Raw genomic sequence first — 8137 nt, forward strand, 5'->3', positions numbered from 1 at the left:
ATCACATGACCCAGTTTCTTAAAAAAAATCTTTCTACATACATATGCCATTTGGTGTTTTCTGAGTATACTACTACTCAGTATAGCTGCTGAATGAAGCCTTTTTATGACGGGGCAATCTGTGCTCCTCTCCTAGGATGGGCAAAGTAGGTTTTTCCCTCATTCATGTAAAATCCTCAAATACTGTAACTTAGGAAGACAAATATAATAAATCAGATGTTATCTACCTAGACTTTGCTGTCCAATCAATAGTAAGTAAAGTCTGATTTATATTTTACATCAGAAAAAAATCATTTAGGACTTGCCAGAAATTAAAATGTTTTTATATAGTTATTGAATCTCAAAATACAAGATATACACTATTCCTAGATCCTCCAAAAAAATGAAGACAGCTAAATTTGTAATTTAATGGCGCAGATCTGAACCAAGAATTTGAAATCATTTTATGAACCTTAAACTTCCTACTTTCCCAAAGATAGAAAGCCGTAATGTTACAGAAACGCAGGAAGACATCTGATTCATTAATGGATAATCAAAAAAAAACAAAAGGACAATGACATGCAAGTACAGGGAATAAGCCAGGCAAAGTCATAAAGATTTAATTGTATCTATATTTAAATGGTTGTTATGTAGCTATTGAAGGGTGTAAAGATAGGCCCTGTCACATAAACTGAGAAGTGTGTTTTTAGAGCTCCAGCAAATTAGTAGTTTAACATTAGGGGTATATAGGAACTCTAATGTTATGGTGAGGCAGCTCTTTTGTTCCATGAAGAAATGTAGAACCACCCACAGCAATTTTTTAAGAATCCACAGAGACTTTCTTGTAATTATTCTAGTTTTTAAACACTGCTTTAAAACCTATAGCCTCCCAACCTGGGTGGCTCAGTTGGTTAGGCGACCGCCTTCAGCTCAGGTCATGATCTCACAGTTTGTGAGTTCGAGCCCCGTATTGGGCTCTGTGCTGACAGCTCCCAGCCTGGAGCCTACATCAGATTCTGTGTCTTGCCCTCTCTCTACCCCTCCCCTGCTCATGCTCTGTGTCTCTCTCTCAATAATAAGTAAACGTTAAAAAAAAAAAAAACCAAAAAAACAACAAAAAAACAAACATAGCCCCCCAATCACCAAAAAGTCTAGAGCTCAAATACACCACTAGTTTACAACCTCTATTTTATGGCATTCTAATACAAGTGGTATTCCAAAAGTGACCAAACTAGGATTAAAACATTCAGCAACTACCTTTTTCCTGCCCCAGTTCAAAGCTCTAGGAACTACGTCATTATATTTTAAGTAGCTAACAGCATTTTACCATCCATAACATAAATTTGATTCACGGATACAATTACTCTTCAGAGGCATCTTTTAGTCCATGTCTACTAAAGTTCAAGAATAAACTTGGGAGTATTTCTATGTTTTATCTTGCATGCTATTACATTTCATTTCAAATATTCTACTTTTATTCAGTCTAAACAAAACTAGTATTGGTCAATAGCAAATTTATCAAGGCAAAAAATTTAGTTTTAGATCACAAGTCTGGAGGGAAAAAAGCTCTTGGACTTCACTCTATACACTATTGGTTTTCCTCATGATTAAGTAATTGTCACTCATGAAGAAAAACTTTACTGCTTCAAGTAAAGACTAAATGTACACTTCTTCCTCTTTTTCAATTAAAAAAAATTATTCTGGGACAACAAAGTCAAGTTTGCATTTTATATAACATAAATTACCAACAAGGTCCTGACCTAGTAATCAAAAATTAAATCTCAAAATTTAAAACCAAGAAAGAGGCTAAATTTACACATATTTTGAGCAAACAAATACTAGTACATTTCCTAAATAAAACGTCAGCACAATTATTACATTCCAGGTTTCAGAGAAGAGGCATTAAGGATTCATGCCATAAGTTTATTTACAAACATATTGAGTATGTTGAATTCAAGAGTTTGATCCATTTTTCAAAGAGACTGCACCTCTTAAAATGCTCCTTTTCACACCTGCAAATAAAAAATATATATATTGGTATTTAAAACGTCTCACCTATTAAAACAGAAACCATGTACTTTCATACACATATTGTCTGTCCATCAGTTTGGTACATCAGAAAGCGTTTACAGTATCATGACTTTATTCATACTGATTTGCTTCATCATATGCACCAAAATCTTTCCATTATGCATCACTTGGATAAAGAACTTCCCTTGTATATAATGAAGAATAGAGTCTTTTCTTTCCAAAGGATAGTTTTGGAATTTATTCCAATCATTCCACAGATCTTCCCAAAATGTTGCTTTGAGGCAAATTCTGATTACAATTATGCTAAATAAATCTTTTCTTCTCACGCAAAGAATCTGTTAATCTTCTAGCACGTAAGACTGATTGGGGTATGCACAAACAGATGTTGCCCTAACGTTAATTAGTCTATCAGAACTCTACCTGGTTAAGTGTGTGAACTGAAACAAGACTAGCTAAAAATCCTGGTTCACCATCACCAGTTAATGGATATGAGGCAACTTAACATCTTTGTGTCTTAGGCCAGGTGAAGTCACCCAACCTCACAGGCTTGCTAGGTGTAACTAGATGACATTAATGTAAAGTGTGCCTGACAAACAGTAGTATACAATACACATTGGCTTTCAGGCAAAGAAACATTTATTGCTTCACCAACGTGTCTCCACCAAGGCCACATCTACACTAACTTCAGAAATCGGCCCTACACACTGTGTGGGTGTGATGGGGGGGGGGGGGGGGGGGAAGGGGGAGGGGGAGGGGGGTATAAGGAAAAACAATGTTTTAAGATTAGAAATCCATTAATTACCTGTTTAATGGATTAATTAAAACATCCTTATTTCTTAAGCAGCTGGTGTCTTACTATAAAAAAAGGTGCAGCAAATCCAGATCCAAAGTACATAGTCATCATAACAAGTAACCGCCACTTGTTTTCCACTGAAAATGGCAAATTCTGTTGGGGAAAAAAGAGAACAACCAACAAAAATGAAACTGAATCATCTGATTTTATAGATTATAGAAGTACACAGGGGATGCTAGGTATATGTTTTTACATAATCAGGTTATGTATGCCATATATCATATCGTATTTCAAACATTATGTTTTACATCCTATGACCTTCATGTAGGACAACACTGTAAGGTTTAAAAAAAAAAAAAAAAAAAAAAAGCACTGGCTTTACTGAGCACAGGCAGTGGTCTTAATAACTCTGGTGTATCACACTGGTTAAGTTTTCCCTTTTACTTTAGAAAAGCCGAAAAACTTATTCTTCAGGGGACCTGTTTTAGAAAAAGAATGCACTGTTCTGGTTTGCTATTTGTTAGAAACTAGTCACCTTGTAAAGGCACACGGCAAAGTTAACTGAATTACGAAGATCGACTTTTTCATAACCAAGCGGCGCTACCATCGAAAACCCTTCTTCCGCCCTTTCCTACTAGGCCTCGATCACTGGAGGTAGTTACTGCTAACTACTCGTCTTAGGCTATTGATACTTGACGCTAAACCCAACTTCAACTAAAGAGATTTAATACTTCTAATTTAGTTAACTAGCTTAGACTCGACCCACAACCACAGGCCCCCATATCCTCCTTTGTTTCCGACGACCTTCACTCCGAGTCCGGTGACCTCTAGTTCGGCTTTAAGCCACAAATATCTGCAGCATTGGCCTCAGGGACCCTCCAGATCTCGGGAGGGCGCGGAGGGGAGCGCTAGGGCCAAGTGGGGCCTAAGGCTCTTCCTATTCATTCCTTTACCCGCCGAAGGCGTGCAACCGGGGTCCTGCGCTTTGCCCCTGGTTCCTGGGGGAAGTGGAACGCTACCCGACGTCCCAGCTCACCTCTCCTGCTTACCGTCTCCCTCTCCATGGTCCTTGGGAGGCCTTGGAGTTCAGCAAATCGCAGCTAAGTGCCCCCTCCCCAACGAAACGGGGCCCCTAACACACTAACCTTCCCTGGGCCCTCCTCATAATGGCTTCTACGGACCAGAGAGGTTGTGAACCTCCGGATGCTCTGTCCCAACATAGCGCTGTTGGAAGTTCTGCGAAAAGCGCAGAGCCCCTAGACGATAGAAACGACAGCACCAAACCAAGTCCTCTTCTTTTCACGACCTTGTTCTCCGGTGTGTAAGACCCGGAAGGGAAGATGGGAAATGGGGAGCGGCCACAGAAAATGAGACAAGATGGTGGGGTCTGAGGATTGTGGGAATTGTAGTTCAGAATGCGGCATCGCCTTGTCGGCTCTGAAGGACTATGGGAAACGTAGTCCGACGCGAGAGCCGGATTGCTTGTGGGGGTCGGGTAGAGGTACTGGCTGTGTGTGTTAGGGAGGCCGGGAGGGTAAGAGCCCAAGGCGTTTCTACGTGCAATTTAGTCAAACCTGATTTCTTGTCGAGTTCTGATCAGGATTTTGGGGGCCGGATTCCAGAACAATTGTACTGAATTGAGTGACGCAGTCTCACCGAGTTTATGGAACACAAAAATAAACCTTTACCTCTTCTTTTTTGGGGATTTTTGTTTGTTTGTTTTCTTTTAATGCTAGGAGCCTGTGATTTGCAGTACTCTGCCAGCGCTGAGAGAGGTGTATACCGTGATCTTATACGAGGAAACAAAGCATAAACTGAAGTAACGAAACACTATGTAGTACGAAATATGTCGAAGAGAAAATTGAGATGAATTGCTAAGGGAAGGATTCCTGAAAAATATAGGTTATTAAATAGAACAGAATTAGAGACAGGGCAGAGCAAACTCAAGGCCGATGTGAGTATGGCATGTTCAGAGAGTGAAAGAGAAAAGCAGCTTCTTATATCTGGAGTTAGCCTGGCCTGAGGATTGGTGTTCTGCTGAACATAAACAATTTCACAGAACATCAGCGTCAGACAAAGTTACTCTGTGTCAGTGATGGATCAAGGAAAGAGTAAGATCACTCCATTTTCATATCTGAACATAGACAAAACATAATATTGTCCAAGTAACAAAAATGACCAAACATCACCATATCCAGTCTAACATGATGAGTTCTGTCTCTTCACCAATTACCACCTTAACCTTGGATTAGTCTTTCTTTTTGCTAAGTGAGTTTTGGTAAGATAGACGTAGTCACAGAAAACAAGCCCAAATCTTGTTAAGTCTTGACATCTTTTTACCGAGATGCCAATAGCTCTTCATGGTATTTGGTTTCCCTTGATGCAGTGAGTAATAACCCAGCTTGTTCAATTGTAAGTGTGTTTCTGGTGGTCTTTGACTAGTGGGATTGGGAAGTGATATATAAGGCTGGGAAAGTGGTATTAGGTTAAATTGTGAAGAGCCCTGCTAACCTAAGTTTTATGTTATTCATCTGTGGGAGAGCATATATTGCCCTAGATGGCTCATTAATACAGCAGCAGTAAATAAAGTCTTGCTTTGAAAACTGGGTATAAAATATATACATTAACATATACTTTACTTATCTTCTGTAAGAGAAAAGTGATGCTTCCCCACCTCCAACCGCCCCCTGCCCCCACAAAAAAAAACTCCACTTTAAAAAATTAATAAGTTTATTTCTACAAGTAACTTCTGATTAAGTAGAGACGCATGTAATGCATTATAACTGGTGTTCTCCTCCTAATAGAGGATGTAAGACATTAACATTTTTTAAATGTCCTGTTCAGGGCTTTTATATATTAAAGGATTCTTATCTGACTATAATTGGGAAATGTTTTCACATTTAGTATTTCTGAATTGTCCCTTTCAGTCTAATGAATGTAATATCCCCTGTATATTTGGTTCACTGTTAGTTCTAATTCGCACTGTTTGAGTCTCCCCTGCATATCTGGCTTTCGTCTAACTCCAAAGGGAACTCCAGGATAGATTCTAGCAAATGGCCTCAGAACTGTCAGCCTCCTCATGGGCCCTGTGCCAAAATAAAGATAGCTGCAAATCCTTTCATCAAGATATAGAGCCTGCCTTCTCATCCCAAATCTGGGTGGACTCTGACTATTTTGACCAAGAGAATTTGTTATAAGTGATACTGTACCAGTGTCCTGCCCAGGTCTTATGATATTGACAGTGTCCTTTCCTGTCTTTTGGAACACTTGCCCTGGGAACTCTGAACATTCGTGTAAGAAGTTTGACTACTTTTATGGAGAGGCCTCCTGGAGAGTCCCCAGAAGTCGACCAAAAGTAGGTGAAAGGGGTCAGCTCAGGTGTCAGGCATGGGAGTGAGTTATCCTGGATCCTCCAGCTCAGTCCAGCTGCCTGCTGAATATCATCAGTGAGTGTCCCCAGTCAATGCGATTTGAGGAAGAGTTGCCCAGTAGAGCTCTGCCCAAAATGCTGATCTACAAATTTGTGAGATAAAATAAAATGATTGTTCTTCCAAGCCATTAAATTTGTGATAGTTTGGAGGTACCTGGGTGGCTCAGTCAGTTAAACTTCTGACTCTTGATTTTGGCTCAGGTCATGATCTCACCATTTGTGGGATTGAGCCCCATGTCAGGCTCTGTGCTGACAGTGCAGAGTCTGCTTGGGCTTCTCTCTCTCTCCCCATCTCTCTCTGCCTTTCCCCTGCTCATGCGTGTGTGCGTGCTCTCTCTCTCACTCTCAAAATAAATAAATATTAGAAAAATTTAAATTTGTTAAGTTAAATTTAAATTTAAATAGTTTGTTAAGCAATAGTGAATTACCAGGACAGACACCTAGAAGTAAGACAGCCATTTTATTTAAGGAAATCACCTGCCATTGGAAGAACACACTTTCTTATCATCAATCTATATTTAGGAATCAGTTATGTTACATAAAACATTTATCTTTGCTTAATACATACCTTTCTGTCAGATGATGCTTCTATGATAATTCTCTAGGGGTAACGGAAATGACTGTGCTGAACATATCAAAACATGGAACGTCTGGGAAGCAGAGTGGCTCCATTTGATGGTGATATAGCAGCTGGCATAATACAGCTGTGTATACAGCACTGATACAGCAGTGGCTCCCCTGAAGGGAGTGCTAAATACCCTCAGAAAGTCACGGTGCAGCTTTTTGATGCTCTTGGTAACTAGAAGGTAAATGGAATGGGATTGAAAGTTGATGAGATCACGTATTCCTTGCATGATTACTCACCTTTTTGTTAATGGCTAGATATTACCCACAGAACACATTCTTGATAGTTATTTAAAAATATTTTCTAAAGAATGTTTTTGTCATAAAGCCAAACTGAACTCTAGGGAAAGTTTCTTATTAGTTTCCATATCATTTTTCTTCATTGCTAATTAGTGACCAATTAATAAATTAGTTAAATAGCTAAGATACTCTGAGTTTCGGGGTTTTAAGCTAATCTCAATCTCTTAAAATTCGCTATGGAGGGAAGAAAAAGTTTTAAGAAATTTGTTAGTCTTCTTTTTTGAATAGGCATTGTGGTAAATTAAAGATGGCCACAATTTCTTTGTAACTCTTACCTTTGAGAGGTGGGTTCTAACTCCCCCCACCTCTTGACCTTAGTGACCTGCTTGACCAATAGAATGCAATAGAGTAACATTCAGATATTTCTGAAGCTGACTTATCAAAAGCTTTGAAGTTTCCATTCAGGCAACTTGGAATGTTTTCTTGAGAGGAGACAGCCACCATGTAAGAAGTCTAGCTACCCTGAGTGTACCAGGACTGTAAGGGAACCCAAGCGAACCCTTTGGAGAAGCCTCCTGGGGGCAGGGGGAGGAAATGAGGGGGGGAAATAGGCCAGATCAGCTTCCAGCTGTTCCTGCCATATCCTAGCCTGGGCACCAGATATATGAGTGAAGAAGCCTTCAGGTGACTCCAGCCACAGTTATGATTTGCCTATGATTTTATGAGCCATGTTAAACAAGAACTGCCCAGCTGAGCCCATCAACCTCCAGAACTGAAGAGAAAAAAATAAAATATTGTTTTAAGCTGCTAAGTTTGGGGTAGTTTGTTATATAGGAGTACAAAACCTGGAACAGGTATCATGCACTATTTATTGGTCTAACAATCTAAATTTAGTCATTATAGTTGGCAAGAAAAATGTGAATTATCTTAGAGAAACTTTTGATTCAGTATGATACTCTTGCTATAAAATGAATTTCAAGAGAAATGAGACATTTCACATATTGGTACAAAATAGAAAACATCTTTAGGGACATGAAGTTT

At 39.3% G+C, this 8137-nt stretch overlaps 1 protein-coding gene and 1 non-coding gene across 2 annotated transcripts; both read right to left on the reverse strand.

The window, feature by feature from the left end:
* Positions 1-1887: 1887 nt before the first annotated feature.
* Positions 1888-4168, reverse strand: COX7C (cytochrome c oxidase subunit 7C). Its single transcript, XM_060635425.3, has 3 exons — positions 3948-4168; positions 2812-2955; positions 1888-1990 (listed from the first exon to the last, which is right to left on the reverse strand). The coding sequence occupies exons 1-2, from the start codon at positions 4020-4022 to the stop codon at positions 2839-2841; spliced, it is 192 nt and encodes a 63-aa protein (XP_060491408.1). The 5' UTR covers positions 4023-4168; the 3' UTR covers positions 1888-1990; positions 2812-2838.
* On the reverse strand, positions 2090-2152 carry LOC132682607 (small nucleolar RNA Z39). The gene has a single exon (XR_009611779.2). It is a non-coding gene; the product is annotated as a small nucleolar RNA Z39 (small nucleolar RNA).
* Positions 4169-8137: the final 3969 nt, after the last annotated feature.

This window comes from Panthera onca, chromosome A1, assembly GCF_046562875.1.
Source record: "Panthera onca isolate mPanOnc1 chromosome A1, mPanOnc1 haplotype 2, whole genome shotgun sequence".
NCBI classification, from domain to species: domain Eukaryota; kingdom Metazoa; phylum Chordata; class Mammalia; order Carnivora; family Felidae; genus Panthera; species Panthera onca.

Bases quoted from the DNA above. Each gene is read 5' to 3' on its own strand.
- COX7C (XM_060635425.3), bottom strand. From the start codon at position 4,022: ATGTTGGGACAGAGCATCCGGAGGTTCACAACCTCTCTGGTCCGTAGA. The intron at 2,956-3,947 runs GTTAGTGTGTTA...TTTCCCCAACAG, and splicing joins ATGAGGAGGGCCCAGGGAAG to AATTTGCCATTTTCAGTGGA.